Source organism: Lagopus leucura, unplaced genomic scaffold (assembly GCF_019238085.1).
Source record: "Lagopus leucura isolate 7727_CA_CO unplaced genomic scaffold, USGS_WTPT01 Super-Scaffold_100052, whole genome shotgun sequence".
Classification (NCBI taxonomy): Eukaryota; Metazoa; Chordata; class Aves; order Galliformes; family Phasianidae; genus Lagopus; species Lagopus leucura.
This window is the reverse complement of record NW_024962298.1, coordinates 1,456,944-1,475,312: the sequence shown is the minus strand read 5'-3', so window position 1 is coordinate 1,475,312 and position 18,369 is coordinate 1,456,944. Positions and strand designations below refer to the sequence as shown.

Genomic DNA, 18,369 nt, shown 5'->3' with positions numbered 1-18,369 from the left:
CTCACCGCTGCCCAATCACGTCTCACAGCACTTCCTGCCAATCCCGCGCTGCTCGGCCAATCCTCGCCCCACTGCTCTGCAAATAGACCCGCCCCCCCGCAGTGGGTGGGAGGTGGAAAGCGCATGCGCAACCTTGAGCGGGACGGACCGGAGTGAGGACTGAGGGTAAAAGCGCAGGTGTGGCGGGAGGCGCGTCGCTGTGGGCGTGGCCTAAGCAAATGGGCGGTGCCGTCCCAGGCCACGCCCACTCCCTTAACTGCTCACCAGCGCCACCTGGTGCTGAGCCCGCGTAAAACGGAACAGAAAAAGCCCCAAACAACGTGATTTAATGGTTTCCGGTTTTGTTGTTGTTTGTCGGCATTTTTGTTGTTGTTGTTTTTAACAGCTCGTGAAAATAATGATTTCAATAATAAACCAGGCGTCCTGTTGTCCCGAGGGCTGTGCACGGAGCCCGAGTTTCTGGGGAAGCGCCTCCAACTTTTTGCTGTCTTCCACCTCCTGGGAGGTGGTGTGGGGTGTGTGGCAGTGCCTGAACCCCCCTAAAATACAGGCAGGTTTAAACTACCGAGCTCCCTATTGCTAAACATGCGATCTGCCAGCTCAGTAGCAAGCCTTCCATTATTCCAGCTACAACTTATCATCAGCTTCCATCAGAAAACAGAAAAACAATGCAGGTTAAAGAAAAGTTAAGTATAAAAATATTTCAAACAGTCACTCTCGCTTCTCTCTGGATAGTGTGAAGCAGTCGGGGGTGGTGTTCTGAGGTGGTTTTGGGCTCGTGGTGGGGCACTGGAGGAGCCTGGGCAGCCCCGCTTGGCTCAAGATCTGCAAGAGGCAATATAAAAATTTGGAACTGATAAACTTGATTTTAAAGCTGGGAAAGATTGATTTGACAAAACCTGCATTGCAGCTTTTTTTTTCCCCCAAAATAATGAGAAAGCATAAACAATGTCATATAACAAGCAGGAATGATACAAGCACGGTACCAGCCCCCAGCCTCACCCCTGGCCAACTCCAACCTGAAGTGATAAAAAGCATTAACCCCTCCATCCCATCTTATCATCCTAAGGATAAACTCAGATCAGCAGCCAGACAACTCCTTACTGGGAGATCTTGCAGTTTGTCGTGGCGACGTAGCGGCCAGTGTAGTGGATGTTGCACCGCACCACGTTGTTGGTGAAATCTGACTCCAAGACGATGTATTTGGGGTTCACTTGGACCTAAATAGGGGGAAGAAGGGGGGAAAAAGCCCATGTAAGAAAATGAATGGTAAAGAAGACCCTCCCAAAAATGAGACCCTAAATCCATACCCCCTAAAGCCCCTCCATCACCTTTAGGACGTAATTCCCTGGCTGCACATCCGTGATATCGATCCACTGGCAGTCAATGTCGGCGTTGTAGGTGTCGTAGCACCCTGGGCTCAAGCCCTGCAGGAAGGGAAATGGGTTTGGGGGCTGGCCCTCAGCATCTCTCCAAGCCCTGCTGCATCCCCAGCCACGTGTCCCCATCCCACCTGGGTGTGGGACGTGCAGGCGTAGCGCTTCAGGTTGCCGAAATCACAGGTGGTGTCCTCCAGGCAGAAGCTGGCCTTGTGGCCCTCGGCCACCTTCCTGCCCGTGGTGGCATCCAGCAGGTCGTAGTGGCTGAACTCATCCATGCTGTGGTAGTGCCTGCAGGTGGGAGGGAGTGGGGTGACCGTGCCCCTGCCATTCATGCCGTCCCCTCCACAAATGTGGGTTTTGGGGCTACGAGTGGCTCTGCGACAACCCCACGTCTGTGCCAGCACCAAGTGGTGACGTTAGTCAGAGAGGTTTGGTGGCTCCTGGAGCAGAGGCAGAGCAAAGCAGACCCCCACAAAGACCCTGGAGCAGCAAAGAGATGAAGCAAGCCAGAAAACCAAGGGAAAATGCTGTTAGTAAAGCAGAGAAGATGCAGAACGGAGCAGAAAACACACAGGGGACAGGCGGTGGGGACACGTGGGTGTCCTCAACTCACTGGTGGCAGCTGTGCCATTCCCAGCTGTGCCGGGGACGGCTGGGCAGGAAGTCAGCTGTGCCCTGGTTCTTCACCCGCTGCGGGAAGCGCAGCAGCACCCGCACGTCGTAGTCTGTGGCTTCGGGGGTGTAGGCAGTGCTGGGGAAAGTGGAAGTTGCAGACAGTTCCTTTCCCTTTTCCTTTCTCCATCCCCTTCTCCTCCCTTCCCTTTTTCCCTTCCCTCTCCTTCTTTATCCTCCATCGTTCTGTATACTCCATGCTCCATTTTCCATCCTTCTCCATTTCTACCCTTCATTCATCCTTTCCTTTCATCCTTCTTCCTTCATCCTCAATCCTCCTCTTTCATCCTCCATCTTCCTCTCTCACCCTTCATCCTCCACTCTGTCCTTCATCTTCCTCCTTCATCCCCCACCCTCCCTTCATCTTTCATCCTCCACCCCTCATCCTCCTCCTCCATTCTCCTTCATCTTCCATCCTTCACCCTCCACCTTACTCTCCATATTTCCAGCCAAGCTCCTTCATCCTTCCATCACTACCCTTGGCAGGATCACCAGAGCAGGATCCTCTCTCCCTCTGTCCCCTGAGCACAGTGACACCCAGCATCCCTGAGACATTTGGCTCCATGAGATGCCCCCCCATGCCCTACCTGGCCAGGCACTTCTCCTCGGCGGCGCAGCGCAGTGAATACAGGTGAGCTCGCTGCACATAGGTGGATGCTTGCACATAGTTGGGGTCAGGTACCAGATCAGGGAGACCTGCAGGAGGGACACACAGCCTGGTGGTTTGCAAGCAGACAGACAGATGGACAGACAGATGCAGCAGTGGTGGTGCCTTCAATTTCTACAACCGTTACAGAGGGAAGCAGGAGCAAGAACATCATGCTGAGCCAGTCCTTCATCCCAAAAGCACCTTTCAACACTTCCACGTCCCAACAGTTCCTCTGGGACCACCAGCACGCTGACCCCAAAAGTGCCTCTGGATATGGCCATCAAGGGGATGCAGTACAAGGATGGGTGGGGGTGCACTCTCCAGGTGCTCCATGCCTCAGTTTCTTTCATTGCAATCCTCTGCAAAGCAAAGCCCTGCCCTGCACTCTGACAAACAATGCTTGGCCTCTCACTTTTCTGTGAGCTAGCTAGCTCATCTTCATCCTTATCCTCACCCTCATCCTTCTTACCTGCATCCCCATCTCCATCTTCATCCCCATGCCCATCCTAGTTCTCATCTTCATCTCCATCCTCATCTTCATCCTTCTCATCTCCATCTCCACTCTATCTCCATCCCCATTCTCATCCTCATCATTCTCACTGCCAACCCCATCCTCATCCCCACTGCCACCCTCATCTGCACCATTCTCACCCTTACCCTCATTCCCGCCTCCATCTGCATCTCCATCTCCCTCCTCTTCCTATCCCCATTCCCATCTTCATCCCCGTTCTCATCCTCACCATCCTCATCCCCATTCCCATCCTGATCCTTTTCACTCCTAAACCCCATCCCATCTCCCACCCTCATCGTTCTCAACCCCATCCCCATCCTCACCCTCATTGTCCCCATCCCTACCCCATAAGCCAGTCCAGCTCCTCCCTCAGCACTGAGACCATCCAGCATGTTGTATTTTTTCCCCTCTCATTTCCCCCCCTTTATTCTCCATTTTTTTCCATGGGCAAGAAGAACAATGCCTTCTTGTTTCCCAGCCTGGCTTCCCTCGAGGGATCACGTCACTCGATTGGAGCTCGTTTCCTGCCCCGCTGCTTGGTCATCGCTGCTGATGTAATGCCCAGGGGGTCTGTGGGGCGAGGGGGGAAGCAGGAGGACTGAAGGGAGTTTTACCCTTGCAAAATCAAACAAAAACACTGAGACCCTACAGGGTGGCTGAGCTGCGTTTCGGGGCTGAGCACCCGCACTCGGCGCCTGTCCCATCGTGAGATGCTGGGGGAGAAATGTTCTGGGTTTACAGAATAGCTCTTCCTCTGTGCTGTTGTTTACAATAACTTCTTGGATGCTCAGCAGAGAAACCCGACTCCTTTCCCAGAGAGGATTTCCCCCCCCTCCCCGAGAAGCGATGCCGGCCCCGCTGTTATTGTAGGGTCACCATCCCAGCCTGTTTGTGGGCACTGAACGCCCCAAGCAGCCAAGGCCAGATCTTCCTTTTTGCTGACCATGCTTTTTTTCCACCTCCTGCAAACCCAGACCTGGCAGCCCCCAGCTCCTGCCTCCAAAAAGGGACAACCACAGCAAGAAAATGTTTGTTTTTCCTCTCCTCCCCTTTGCCTCTCCGCCTGCCCAGGGAGCTGCCAGAGAAGATTTCCTTCTCATGCACCGTGAAAATTAGAATAATACCAAGCCAGGCCTGCTCCCCGCCGTGCTGTTTGTGCAGGTGTGCAGGGCTTAGCTGAAAAAACCCACTTTTATGAGCCTGAATGTAGGGATTGGGGCTGGCTCCTTCCCCAGCACCCCCTGCAAGGGAGAATCGTGGACTGGTTGGGTTGGAAGAGACCTGCAATTCTCCCCAGCTCCTTGGGCTGGGTGCCCCCCACCAGCTGGGGCTGCCCATGGCCCCATCCACAGCCTTGGGCACCTCCAGGGATGGTGCACATCCACCACCTGGAGAAAGGAGGATCCAACCTGGCAAAAGACACCAGAAAGATGCAGGAATCCTATATCCATCCCAATTGCCCCCACCTCAGTTTGTCCATCTGCAGAACGGCGCAGTGCTGGGGAGCATCGCCCCCAGGCAAAGGGTTTGGGGCCACAGGTTTCATTGTAAGCGGTGGGAAGTGGGGAGGAACGTGCTGGGCCCAGCAGTTGCTAAGAGACCCACGTATAAACACAGCCATCCAGGGAAAATAAAGTTAATGGGAGCCATGTGGAGGCAGGAGGAGCCCGGCACCCCCACCCCATGCATCCCAACCTGAGCATCCTCAGCAGGGAGCTCCCATCCAAGCACAAAAAAACCAACCAACCTGCAGACCTCAAGGGCAGAAAGCTGGAAAGCAAAGAGGCGGTGCCAGAGAAAGAAAAAAAATCAATCAAAAATGGGATTTTTCCCTCTTTTCTGGTCTGCAAAAGACGGCCAGATGTCTTGGCCAACTTTGGCTTCATAGGAGCTGACTCACTGCTCTGCAACACTCAGCTTCGCCCAAGGAGACGCCGCTCTGCGCTCGTGATCCCGAAAGCTTCCCGCAGGTAGAAAAGCCACAGCCTTAAGGAAAGGGCAAAAAGCAAATGCACACACAAATCTATCTCTGTACTTATAGGAGAGAACTGGGAGGAAGAAAGGAAGAGGAGGGCCGGGTTGTTTTTATTTTAGGAAGTTCACGTGTTCAGTATCGCAAGCAGACGAGAACACAGACAGACACCGCTTGCCTTCAGCCTCGGAGAGGGGCCAGAAGGAGATGAGGTCAAACCCATAAAATCAGCCCTTTGTTTGGCACTGCTCGTACAAAACGTGGTCCTGGAGGGACCATGGAGCCTCGCGTGCCCTCAGAGGGTGGAATTTTCCACAGACCTCCTGGCGCAGCCATGCTTTTCCCAGCGCCGGAGGAAGCTGCTCCAGGTACGGGGTCGGGATAATGAACCCAACGTGTCAGATTGAAGGGATGTCAGCTTCCTGCTGCGTCCATCCAGGATGCTGGTTGGGGTGGGGAGAGGCTGCTGTCAGCCGCTCGGATCCACCTGGATAAAGGCACGGCGATGGCATCCCTCCGCTCACCCCCAGGTGGCCCAGCCAGCAGCGAATGCCGAGCATTCCTCACGGAGCCAGGCAGGATTAGGGGTGTTTGAGCAGATTAGGAGCATAATTAACACTTGGTTCTGCTCCCAAAAGTTGGGAGTAATTAAGGGACGGTGGCTCCACAGGTGACAGGTGACCCCGAGCCCCATGGACGTGTCACCGTCCCTATGTCAGGTCCTGCTTCCCGCTTGGAGGCTCCGTTGAGCCCAATTCCTTCTTTTTCTTTATGACCCGAGTGTCGCCACCCCAAACCCTTTCCCACACACCTCCTGTGGGGCTGCACAGACCTCTCGCTGACCCAGGCTGGCCACTCACGCCGTGTTTACTTGTTTGCACGCAATGGGGCTGGGACGTAGCACGGCTTCTCCAAGGAGGATCCCTCTGAGATCGGCCTTTCCCAGAAACCAGGGCCGGGCTGGATGTTATGGGGTCAGCTGAGTCAGAGGCTCCAGCTGAGGAGGGTTACCCATGGGACAGGCAAGCAGCAGATCCCCCAGGCTGCCGCTCCTCACGTTTCAGCACGGAGCGAAACACTCTCGGCACGACTCAGCCAAAAGCCACAGGATTTCATCAGGATTGGGGTCAGTAGGGCGCGTAGCTGCGGCGTCCCTGCTGGGACTTTTGCTGCACGTCTCCCTCGAGGGCTGGGGCTGATGCAGCACATGTTCTACCCCATGTAGGGTGAGCAGGGACACGGCACACAGCCACCCTGTGAGCACAGCGTGTCCCCATCCCGTAGCACGCATCTACTCTATAACCACAGGAGGACCCAGGGCCAAGCACAAAACCATCCTACAAACATAGGAGGACCTGGGATGTGGCACACGACCAACCTACCGACACAGGAGGACCTTTGCCCACCCAGAGGTGTAGGATCACCCAGAACATGGCACAGAGCCACCCCATGGCTGCAGGAGGACCTGAGACATGGCACAGAACCACCCCAACAAGCACAGTGTGTCCCCATCCCTCGGTACACATCTAACCCACAACTGGAGGAGGAACCGGGACACCGCACAGTCCCACTCCATGGCCACAAATGGACCTGGGAAACAGCACAAACCCACCCATAGGTGCAGGAGGACCTGGGACACAGCACAGATCCGCTCCACAGATCCGCAGCAGGACCTGGCCATAGCATAGACCAACCCCATGGACACAGTAGGACCTGGGACAAGGCATCAACCCACTCCATGGACACAGCAAGACCTGGGTCATGGCACAGACCAACCCCATGGACACAGCAGGACCTGGGACATAGCATTGAGCCACTTCATGGACACAATAGGGCCTGGGACATGGCATCAACCCATTCCATGGACACAGTAGGGTCTGGGACACGGCATGGACCAACCCCGTGGACACAGGTGGACCTGCGACATAGCATTGGCCCACTCCATGGACACAACAGGGCCTGGGACATGGCATCAACTCCCTCCATGGATGCAGTAGGACCTGGGTCATGGCACGGACCAACCCCATGGGCACAGCAGGACCTGGGACAAGGCAGAAACCTACTCTATGCCTGGCCACACTGGGATATGCAACTCTCCATCCTCCACCACCTTCCCATATCACACAGGGTCTCCGACAGCCCTCATCCACCATACCACGACAACATCCCCACCGGACTTTGCTTCGAGCTGCTACATCCAAGGGCCAGGAGCAACCCGAGCCTCACCTCGCCCCACACAACCCCACAACTCACCCCGTCCTCCATGGCTGGGCCTGTAGACGCTGCCCACGCTGAGCCGTGCCTGGTTGTCAGGGACAGCCTGTGCCACCTCGGGGCTCCTGGCAGGCACGAAGACATCGGGACGCACCGCCCCATAGGGTTCCAACGCCCGGAACGGTGGCTGCACCTCGTAGGGCTGATACTGATTCCCATAAGCCGTCCCGCTCACCGGTTGGGACCCAGCTGGAGGTTGGAGGTTATCGTTGGTGATGACTGCGCCGCGTTGGTTGGTGCCGTACGCATCCGCCGTGCCGTGCTCGGGGAGCAGCCCAGCATCGTGGTACAGGCTGTGCGAATAGCGGCGGTCCAGGCCGTCCTGCGGGGCAACGTGGGGCCGCTCGGGATAGAAGCCCTGCGCTCTGTAGGGGCTCTGCTCCTCCCCGTAGTCCTCGTAGCGGGTGCGGGGCTGGAAGGGGTACAGCACGCCGGCCCCCGCCGCAGCCACAGCCACACCGCCGCCGCCGCCGCCCCGGTAATACGTGTAGGCTTCGTCGTAAGCCCGCGGGGCCGCCTCGTGCTGCTCGAAGGGCGGCTGCGGGTAGGCGGCGTGCCCCGCGGCCGCGTAGGCGAAGGACGATGCCGATGAGGACGACGACAAGGACGACGACGAGGACGAAGGCTGCCGCGGCCGCCCCGCCGCCCTCACCCGCTGCACCGCCCCGGCTCCGCCGCCGTCCCCCAGCGGCCCGTCCCGCCAGTTATCGGGCACCTGCCCGAAGCCGAATGGGTGCCGCGTGTGACCTCGCACCGTCTCCGAGGCGCTGCGCACCGGGGCTGCTTGCCGCCTTACCCCGCCCCGTCCCAGCACCAGTCGGGTTCCCCCCGGCCGCTCGGGGCCCGGCGGCACGTACTCGGCGCCGCTGTTGAGCAGGCTGTACACCCGCCCGTTGTTCTCCCACTGGATCAGCTGCCGCCACGGCTCCCCCCCGCCGCCGCCGCCCGCCGCCTCCTGCCCGGCCGCCAGCAGGCACACGGCGCAGCTCAGCGCCGCCCACAGCCCCCAAGCCCCGCGGAGCCCCATCGCCGCCCCGCTAGCGGCCCCCGGCCCCCGGCCCGCCGCCTCTGCCCATCCCCGGCGCCGCTCGGCTCGGCTCGGCTCGGCTCGGCTCGGCTCGGCTCGGCTCGGCTCGGCTCGGCTCGGCTCGGCTCGGCTCGGCTCGGCGGCCGCGCTCGCTGCGGGGCGGCGGGATCTGGGGGGCGACGCCGGGTCCTAAGCGCCTCCTCCGCCCCCGCCCCGCAGGCAGCGAGAGGAGGGATTTGGGGTGGGGGGTCCGAGTGTCCCTATCCCACATCCCGCCCCTAAACCTCCCCGCACCTCGGGACCTCCCCCGATAGCCCTCCCCCCATTCATCCTCCGCCCCCCTCCCTCCAATCTCCCTTCCCAAATTCCTTCTCCCAAATATTCCCCCAAGTGTCTTACCTCCCAGCTATCCACCCTCCCCCCGACAAACATCCCTCCCCGATAGGAACCCCTCAAGGATCCCCTCCCCAACATCCCCTCCCCAAATACGCCTTCCCCAAACACAACCCCCAAGTAACCCCCCTCCCCGGTATCCCCACCCAGAAACCTCCCCAAGTCCCCCCCCACCAAATGCCCCTCCCAAACATCCACCCTCCCAAAATACCTCCCCCTAAATAAACCCCAATGCACTCTCCCAAAACCCTTTCTGTGTCTCCCCTCCCCAAATCCCTCCCCCAAACATCACCCCAAATACCGTCTTCTTAAATACCCCAACCCCCTCAAATGCCCTCTCCCAAATGCTCCCCCAAATATTCCCCCACCAAAATACCCCTCCAAATACCCCTTCCCCAAACTATTGCTCCCCCTGAAGTATAACCCCTCACTATATATCCCCTAGATCTCAATAAATGCCACTGTTCCCAGTCAGGATCAAAAGCCACAGCAGTATTTTCACCCTCTGTCTTCACGCCACCCCAATGCTTTGAGTCCAATCCTGCAGACTTCAGGGTTAGATAAAACCGCTGTGAAATGGCCCCAGAAGAGGGATGTGGACCCAAAAGCCCCTCTCTGCACTGTAGGTCTAACACTGGGGTGAGGAGCAGGATGCCCTCTCAGTCTTCAACTGTGCCCCAAAGTGGAGCTTATCCCCCTTTGAGTCAACGTGGGGACACCCAGAGATGCTCATCCCATCGCCCCCTGGGGAAGGAGAGGCACCCAAAGCCCTCCCTGCTTCCCTGTTGCTTTAAGTCCCGGCTGTGCATTTTCCACGTGGAGATTTTTTCCTTTTCTCCTTTCATTCCTCCCTTCCTCCCCTGCCCAGACTATGGGGCCAGCACAGGGACTGATGGGGACGAGCATCTAAGCAGGGCTCACCCCAGCACTGGGCACCACCATGGGGACAGAAGCAACCCCCGGGTTCTCCCACAGCTGCATCCCAACCCCCCATTCCTTTCTTTCTCCGTCCTTCCCTCTGCGCTCCTCCCTTCTCCCCGCAGGGACTGGAAATACCAGAGTTGATGTCATAGGCAGCGGCTCGCCAGGACGGGAAGCTCAGCCCAGCCTCCCCCTGCTGCTTCCCCCTGTCCTATGGCTCTGTGTGGGGACGTGGGGTCATGGGGATGCTCCTCAGCCCAGCTCTGCACACAGCCAGGCTGTGGGCACGCAACCCCACAGCCAGCTTACCCCCTTTGGTTGTCCTCAGACCCCCCCTTGACTCCAAAACCCCATACCTGGGTGTCCCACGTGGCTCGTTGTCCCCTTCCCAAGCACAAAGGCACACCGAGCAAGGCCAGCAGCTCTGTCACATCATCCATGCGACAACACGGTGGCATTAGGGACACCATCCTCACCTCCTTCACTGGGGGACACAGGATCCCACCCCACATCCCCATTGGGGCGGCCACATGCCTGTCCCCAAGCAGGACCCTGGGCCGCTAGTGGAGGTGGTGACACTGCAGCACTGGGGGGGGGCGGCCGCGGCCGCCAGCACCCACTAGATGGTGCCAGCAGCCCACACTTGGGTGGGGACAGCCACCCCCTTGGTGTCCCACCAGTTCCCTTCTCACCGCCCTTACCTCTCCCCATATAACCAAACCAGCTGCAAGGATCACCACTTCTGCACAATTTTCCCATCGATGTGGTTTCCGGCACGGTTTGGATCGATGCTTGCTTAAATTTTTAGGGTTTCCCAATGCTACGGAACTGTGCCAGGCTCCCCTCCAACCTCGGCATCTCACTCAGGCAAAAAGAAGCACTGCTTTCACTTAAAAAAGGACTTTCCCCTCAGTTTTAATGCAAGATTCGGTGGTTTCCAACCCTCCTCCCAGCTGGCAACTGGGAGCTTCCCATTCCTCCCAGTATCTGCCCAATGCTCACCCAAGGGAGAGACCAAAAGCCAGTGGTGACAGCACCTGTGGGTCACGATGGGGATTCAGTGGGGTCCCCCAACCTTCATTTCTTTCTGCAATACATCACTTCTGTTTTGCTCACAGAAGGAATCCGTGCTGCTGAGCGTGGTGGCTGCTTGCTCCGGAGTGGTAGGTGTATAAATATATAGTGAATAAAATGAATAGTTTTGTTTGTTCTGCTCTTATCTAATTTAATAGCTTCTGGGTGAGCAATTACGCTCTGTAACAAGAGCAAATAAGCGGCATTAGTGTAATTGGTTGAGTATTACTGTGCTTTATGCTCCATAATGCAGCAGTAGGACCGCAGCACTTACTCCTTAAAAGAGGTCTTTGTGCCCTGCTCAAAATAAACAGCTATCCACCGGCTGGCCCAGGCTTCCCCGGGGTTAAAACAGAAGGAAAAATGAAGGAAGGAAAGAAAAATAGTCTTCAGCCAGCCGGGCTACGTACATGGGTTAAATGGTCATTAGTGCATCTCTATGCTTGGAATCATATCTGGGTTAATGTGCCCCGTGATGGACATCTCCATTAAGAGCAATTGAAAAACGTGACGGGAACTGTCTGGGGAAGAAGAGAAATGCGCTCCGGGAGTGGGGAGGAAGGGGGGAATCTCACCTCCTTCAGCTTGTTTGGTTGCTGGGATGAAGTGAGGGGCAGCTCCGGATGCGGTGATGCTGGGGAAGGATGGCACACCATGGGCACAGGGGAGCAAACACCCTCTTCTTCCAGCATCAAGGCACTCAGATCTCATTTCTGCACCTCTAGAAGTGAATGTCTGATTCTGTGCCATGCAGGGGAATCCCCCCAAAGCCACCCAGCTCTTGGTAGCACCCCATGAGGAGACCAACGGTGAGCGCAGTGCCCGCCCCTGTAAGCCGGTTAGTTTGGCTCCCAGCTGCTACAAGGCTGATTACCAGTTTGCTCCCTTTTATCCCATGAAAGCCGCCTCACGCCGTGAATCCGCCCGTGCCACGGCATCTAAACCTGGCCGAGAATAGCATCAACCCCAAATCGGATCATGCTCATTGACTAACCTCACTAATCCTGCAGAGGGAAAAAAAAAACAAACCTTATGGGGTCGGGGAATTTCAGATGCAAGCACAAATCCAGCTTTGTTTTGTTAAAAGCAAACTCCTCTTCCTATAGATCTGCGGGCTTCTGTGGCTCAGGAGGTGGAGGAGGATGGAATGTTCAAGGCCAAGGTTGGATGGGGCCCTGGACAGCCTGGTCTGGGGTTAGATATGAAGGTTGGTGGCCCTGCATATGGAAGGGGGGTTGGAGCTTCGTGATCCTTGAGGTCCCTTCCAGTTAAAGCCATTCTATGATTCTATGAATGGGGCACAGGACTCCATTTCAGGGTGGAGCAGAGCTGTCTTCTCGGCCAACCACTGGGACAGAATGAAGGAGGAGATGGGAATACGGCAGGTCCCCACAATGCTGCACCTCGTTCTCAATCTGTATTTCAGTTCCTAAATATCTGCACACCAGATGAACCAGGGGAAGGCGGGAAGTTGTCCCCTGGTGCTGTTCCAGGAGATGTGGGACACAGTGAGCTCCAAGTGGGAACATCTCTTTGGGAACCCTGAGCCTGAGGGCTGTGGTGGGGAATGGTGGCAACGGTGCCATCTGTTATAAATATATGACATATCTTTGGGTTTTATTGGCTGGCATTGAAGCAGCCAGAGTGCTAGAAGAAGAGGGAACTGATGGGTTTTCAAAGGATGGAGGGGATAGCTCATAGATCCTGAGTTTCCTCTTGAACGTTTATCCCACAAGATGCTTTCCTTTCTTTGGGGCAGCTCCAGGAGGGATGTTCCATCCATTAGGACAGGAGAAAACTGGAAATGGTCCACCCCCAGTGGGTAACCACCCTCCCAGGGAAATTGGAAGCAGTGGAAAGCCATTTGTGCTGGAGACCAAGCCCTACCCCATGGAAGGGCTGAGCTTTCTTCTCATGGTTGCAGCCACAGGGTTGTTTTTCCCCATCAACCTTCCCCCAGTCAAAGCGCTGGACCCCAGAATCTCCTGCTCGCTCCCCCCTCACCAGCATCTACAGAGAGAACAAAATAACAAATCCTGCAGCACGCACCGTGCTTTGAAATGGAAAGGAAGGAGTAGGAGGAGAAGGAAAGCAGCGACGCTCGGGAAGCATAATCTTGTTAAAAATCTCAGCAGGGACGCGGCATAATTAATACTAACAAATCCATTTCAGAACAATCCCTCGGTCGGGTCTGCGTAAATCAGGAGCCCAGCAAGTGCTTCCAGTGTACCGTCAAAAATGCAGCTGTTTGCAAGGGAGAAGGGGTTTTGCCAGGTTAGGACAAGAAAAGGGATTTTTTGCACTCTGGGTTTGCTCAGGAATGAAGGGAAACGAAAGGGAAAGAAATGAAAGTTCTTTACTATGAGAGTGGTGAGGTGCTGGAACAGCTGCCCAGAGAGTCTGTGGATGCCCCGTCCATCCCTGGAGGTGTTCAAGGCCAGGTTGGATGGGGCCCTGGGCAGCCTGGGCTAGTATTAAATGGGGAGGTTGGTGGCCCTGCGTGTGCCAGAGGGGTTGGAGATTCATGTTGCTTGAGGTCCCTTCCAACCTGGGCCATTCTGTGATTCTGTGATTCTGGAAAACCCAATTTATGATGGGCTGCAATGGGGAACTGGGAGAGGGTGGTCTGCATTGTCTCTCCAGGGCAATTACATTTAGGAAAGCAAGCACGAGCTTCACCATCACGCTCTGCCACACACAGTAGCTGGTATAATTATAAGATCCCATCCTTAACTCTGCTCTCTGACAGCCCTTCCTTTCTGGTAGCAAAATCCAAATGGGAAGATAGACGTGGCCTCTAGGGTCAAGGAGATGGGGGACCCCACATCCCTCATTTTCCCTCTGCAGAAAGACAAATTTTGGTCAATTCCATGACCCTCCTCTTCCACTCCTCCTCCTCATCCCCTAAATGAAGCCCATCAGCCTGCATTAGCTCCAGCTCCCTGATCCCTGCCCAGGGAGCATCTCTTGCAAAACAAATAGCTCTGCATCAGCAGATGTGTCTGGGGTGATAAAAGCTGGTCAGCAGGGACGGTGCGCTCCTGTTCCATATTAATATCCACTGGCCGCTTCAAAACTTATTAGGACCTTGAATATATCAGCAGGTTTTCTGCTCCATCTGCCAGCATGGGGAAGGATGGATGAGTTCCTCGTGCTCGCCTGAGCCTTCTGCTTCTGAAAGATGAAAAAATGCAAATCCTGGTCAGAAACAGAGCTTTATTTAAGGGCAAAAGGAGGATTTGGGAGCGGTGGGGCAGGGAGGGAGTTGCCAGCTTGGGTTCTGTTGGTCTGTTCTTATTTAGGCTGCAAAATTCACCTTGAGAGTTGGGATTTTTGGAGAAATTGAGCTCCAGCCCAGCACAGACCTGCAGCTGCATGCTAAGCAGAGCTAGGGAATTGGGGACAGCTGGCCCAGATCTGGTGGGATGGAGATAAAAGACCAAATCCAGCTGTTAAACCCTGGAGAGAAGGGGCATTTTCCGTCTGAATAATGAAAGTGAGTGCTTTGAAGTGAGTGAAAAGGGCTCAGGTTGCCTAGGGTCCCACCACGGAGCCATCTTAGAGCCAAGATGCCAATAAACCCTACATTCCTCTCAAATGGGAGTTAGGGAACTTCTGGAAAATGCAGTTCTGGAAGAAACGAGAGATTGAGGAGATGCTGAAGGCATGATATTCTGTTCAAGGTCTTCCGCAGGTGGAGACAGCCTCTTTCTTTTCCAAAGCATCAATTCAGCCAGAGGAAGGCGCTTTGAAAAGAGCAAACCCTACCTTCTTGCCTAGGACGGGATGATTTATGCAGGTTACACTGATTTGTAACATGAATTTTGCAATATCATTTAATATTCCTTTTGTTGTACAACTTGGAGCAACCTAAATGGGAACCTGAATATAATAACGCTGTTCACTGAAGTAAGCTCCTTTCATCCCCCCAAAAAATGGGCCTGGAGGTGCTCTCCCAAATCCCAGCTTCTCTCTAATGACATCTCCATCTCGTCCTTTCTATACATAATTCCCTCCCTTCGGGTCACTCAGTCCATTGCTGTGAGGCTGGTGGCTGCAGGAGATGCTGTAGCAGGTCCATGTCAAACATGGCAGCTGGGGACAAGGAAAGAGGTAGAAAAATGATAATGGTTGGAGCAGCTGGGGGGACATTAGGCATGCAGAGATCATAGAATCATGAAATAGCTTGGGTTGGAAGAGACCTCAGAGATCATCTGGTCCCAACGAGGTACACTGGGGTTGGACCAGGTAAGAGAATTCAGCCCAAAGATCCCACCTTGCCACCACCACCCATCCCCAGTTATTTCAATCAACCCCATCTTGATAGCCCTGGTCCTGCAGCAGATAATGGGATTAGAGAAAATATCCTTACAACTATGGGTTGTAGCTGGTGATGAATTCCTACACCTCCAGCCACATGGAGGATGCCAAATGCTGAAGAAAACAACATATGAAATGATGTACTGAGGTTTACTGGGGAGCTATTGGTGGTTAGTGGATGGTTGGACTGGATGATCTTAGAGGTCTTTTCCAACTGTGGTGATTCAATGATTCTACGACTCTATGGCATTTTGGACATCCTAGTCATGCCCCCACAGATGTCCTTGGGACCAACACTGCTGGACCCTTGTGAATATGGTGATCCAAGCCATACTATTTGGGCAAGAGGTTTCAAGGCTTCCTGCCTTTGGTGGATGCCCCATCCCTGGAGGCACTCAAGGTCAGGCTGGGGGGCCTCTGAGCACCTGATTGAGCTGTAGGTTCCCCCTGCTGATTGCAGCAGAGTTGTGCTGATGGCCTTTAAGGGTCCCTTCCAGCTCAAACGATTCTATGATTTATTATCTGCCTCAGTCAGAGGCTCCTTACTGTTGTTAACCCCAGCTTGCAATCTCCTTTCAAAACAAAGCCAAAAGCAAACAGCAGAGCATCCAGCATCCTCTCCCCCATCCTCCCTCCCTTGGGTCCTGAGGTCAAATGAGACCCATGGCTCCATGCAGGGGATCACGCTGCCAAGAGACCAGCCCAGCCATGCACACAGCATTTAGGGCCAGACAGAAACACTCCTCACTCCCAGCCCAGCAAGAGGGAAGCAGACTGTTTTCTCAGCTCTCTGCAAGTGTGACAGGGTGTCTGTGCTCGTCTCGGAGCTCGCCCGGCTGCTTTCATTGAAAGGAAAAGCTGTTTTTAGAGGCCTAAAAAAAAAAAAAGTGGGGAAAAAAAAAAATTAAAGTGTTTTGCCATAGAATCAATTTTTCCTCAGCGGGTAAAGCTGACTAATTCGTAAACTGTGAGAAAAGAATAAGGAAAAAAGGCAGCAAACAAGAGGTGCCAAATGAGAATAAGCGGAGAGCATCGCTAGGCAAAGGGATGATATTTCATCAAGAATGTGTGTTTTCTCCCAGTGAAACATGGGGGAAAGCTAAGTTTTTTGGGTGTCAGCACTGCTCTTATTGATCCCGTATCGTAACTCAGCCTCGAGCCAACACCTCACCTTTATTCTGGCTCAAGCCTACTTTTAGCAGAGGATAAAAAGCAAGTACAGAGGGTTAGCACTGCTAATTAGAAAGGGTCAGAGAGGAGGATCTAAGGGGATGAAAGCCAGGTGAGGAGAGTGGATTCCCTCAAAACTGGCATCTCTGCAGCCATTGGAACAAAGCATCCCTCAGCAAAACAGCTCCTTGGGAAGCACAGCACTGATGGTGATGCCCAGCTCTCGAATTGAGGTGGAGCTGGAAAGCTGATTTTTTCTCAAACCTGGGTTTGCAGATGACCTATTTAGACTGGCTTTGGTAGATCTCAGCCTGTATCCCATGTATAATGTGATTACAAGGCTGTGTAATTGCTGTGTAATTGTCCTTCTTCCTGAGGCTGGTGCACCCCGGAGTTCCAACCTCTCAATCTTAATTAAAAAGAATAAATCCTAGGCTCAATCATAATTTCAGAGTTGGAGGGGGAAGTGTCCCAGCAGGCAACCAACCTTTGCTGCATAAGGGGAGCATGAACACATTTGTCCTGAAGAAGGGTCTCAGACGTGTCAATGCCTGTCATTAAGAGTCTAATGGGATGCCCTTTAACCTGCAGTTTATCTCCTTGGACTGTTTGACAGAGCAAAGCTTCAGGAGGAGCACGGCTACACACCTGCCAGCTACCTGAGAGCGATCCCAAGAAGCTTGGAGAGTGCTGATAGAGGAGAACTCCATCCCTCCAGAAACCTCACTGCTCCCATATGTATTAATGAAAAAAATAATGAGAATTAGTGGGGAAAAAAATTTTTTAAAAAAGTTAGGTTCTTTCCCAGTTATCTAACACAGGAAGGAAAATCTTCAGAGATCACCATCTTATTCCACCAGCATGTCCATCTCAGCACCAAGACAAACAGAGGGAAACCAGAGCACCTTCCAGCCATACCCTCACCTTAGGCTCAGGACCAGAAGTGAATTCAGCATCTTGCAGACCTGAGGGATGAGCTCGGCTGAGATAGGACTCTTAGAAGTGGAGCCAGAGAGATGGGGACTTGCACGTGTCGAGTGGTGATGGGTCAGAAGAGGCCATCGCACAGCTGTGTGCTCAGGGAAAAGGGCTGAGCTCAAAACATTCTAATGATATTTAAGTTTTTGTCTCCTTCTCACCACCCACTTTTGTCCAATTCTACCTTGGATCCTCACCTCTGACTTGAGAGCTGAATTATGTGTGGTGCAAACAAGTCCTGTCTTTGTTTTAAAACTTCTTTCACTCCATGTCTCCTGTTTCTCACATTGTAAGGAAGAATAATCACTCCTCGCTTGCCCTTCCCTGCTGCTCAGGTTTTTATAGACCTCTGCCACAGCTCCCATCTGTCATCCCTCTCCTATGCTGATAAGCACCAGGTTATTTAACTTTCCTCACACAAAGCTGTTCCACCCCTCCGGTCTCCTTTGACACCCCTCTAAATTGTCACCTAGGGAGATCTGATGTCTCAATGCAGCAGTTTGGAGCCACCAGACGTGCACAAGAAATGCACAAACAGTGCCCCGTGTCTGGCTGAAACCTCTACAAGTGAAAATTTGATTATTTCCACTTTTAACCATCTCACACTTACCCAGAACAGTCTTCCAGGCAGTGATTTGACTTCTTAAAATGGCAAGTCTTGAATCACAAGCCGCTCTGAACTGCTCTCTGTGATGAGTTCTGTTCGGTTGTCATGCTCTCCTGTCTTCAGGTTCCCAGAAACCATGAAAAAGTCAGAGAAAAACACATACGTAATAAATTAATGATGGATTTCCAAGGAATTTCTTGTCTCTTTCTTGAGTGGGTCAAGGTTGGACCCATAGAAATGAGTGGGGAAAAAGGTGGTGAGGAGGTCTTGAACAAAGCTAACCAGGGCAGTCTTAAATGAAACTGAAGGCAGGAGTGCACTGTGAGGAAGGAAAGGATGCTGGGATGGAGGAACCCTTTGGGCAGCAAACCCACCCTTGGCCAAATAGCTGTTTAACTTCTCTGACAGCATCTTCCAGA

The 18,369-nt window shown here is 54.0% G+C and overlaps 1 protein-coding gene across 2 annotated transcripts; it reads right to left on the bottom strand.

Annotated features, from left to right (window-relative positions):
- Nucleotides 1-310: 310 nt before the first annotated feature.
- LOXL1 (lysyl oxidase like 1) lies at nucleotides 311-8,487 on the bottom strand. Of its 2 annotated transcripts, XM_042885777.1 has the most exons (7): nucleotides 4,962-7,376; nucleotides 2,642-2,750; nucleotides 1,996-2,133; nucleotides 1,514-1,670; nucleotides 1,332-1,427; nucleotides 1,105-1,220; nucleotides 311-825 (listed from the first exon to the last, which is right to left on the bottom strand). In XM_042885777.1, the coding sequence occupies exons 1-7, from the start codon at nucleotides 5,098-5,100 to the stop codon at nucleotides 819-821; spliced, it is 762 nt and encodes a 253-aa protein (XP_042741711.1). In that variant the 5' UTR covers nucleotides 5,101-7,376; the 3' UTR covers nucleotides 311-818. The 2 variants fall into 2 exon arrangements, with proteins under 2 accessions (XP_042741711.1, XP_042741710.1); XM_042885776.1 differs by lacking the exons at nucleotides 311-825; nucleotides 4,962-7,376 and adding an exon at nucleotides 7,440-8,487 and having other exon boundaries at nucleotides 1,101-1,220.
- Nucleotides 8,488-18,369: the final 9,882 nt, after the last annotated feature.

Excerpts from the sequence above, each read along its gene's own strand:
- LOXL1 (XM_042885776.1), bottom strand. The coding sequence starts at position 8,487 with ATGGGGCTCCGCGGGGCTTGGGGGCTGTGGGCGGCGCTGAGCTGCGCC. Across the intron at positions 2,134-2,641 it reads GAGGAGAAGTGCCTGGCCAG|CACTGCCTACACCCCCGAAG; the intron begins GTAGGGCATGGG and ends CACTTTCCCCAG. Across the intron at positions 1,428-1,513 it reads CCTGCACGTCCCACACCCAG|GGCTTGAGCCCAGGGTGCTA; the intron begins GTGGGATGGGGA and ends CCCTTCCTGCAG.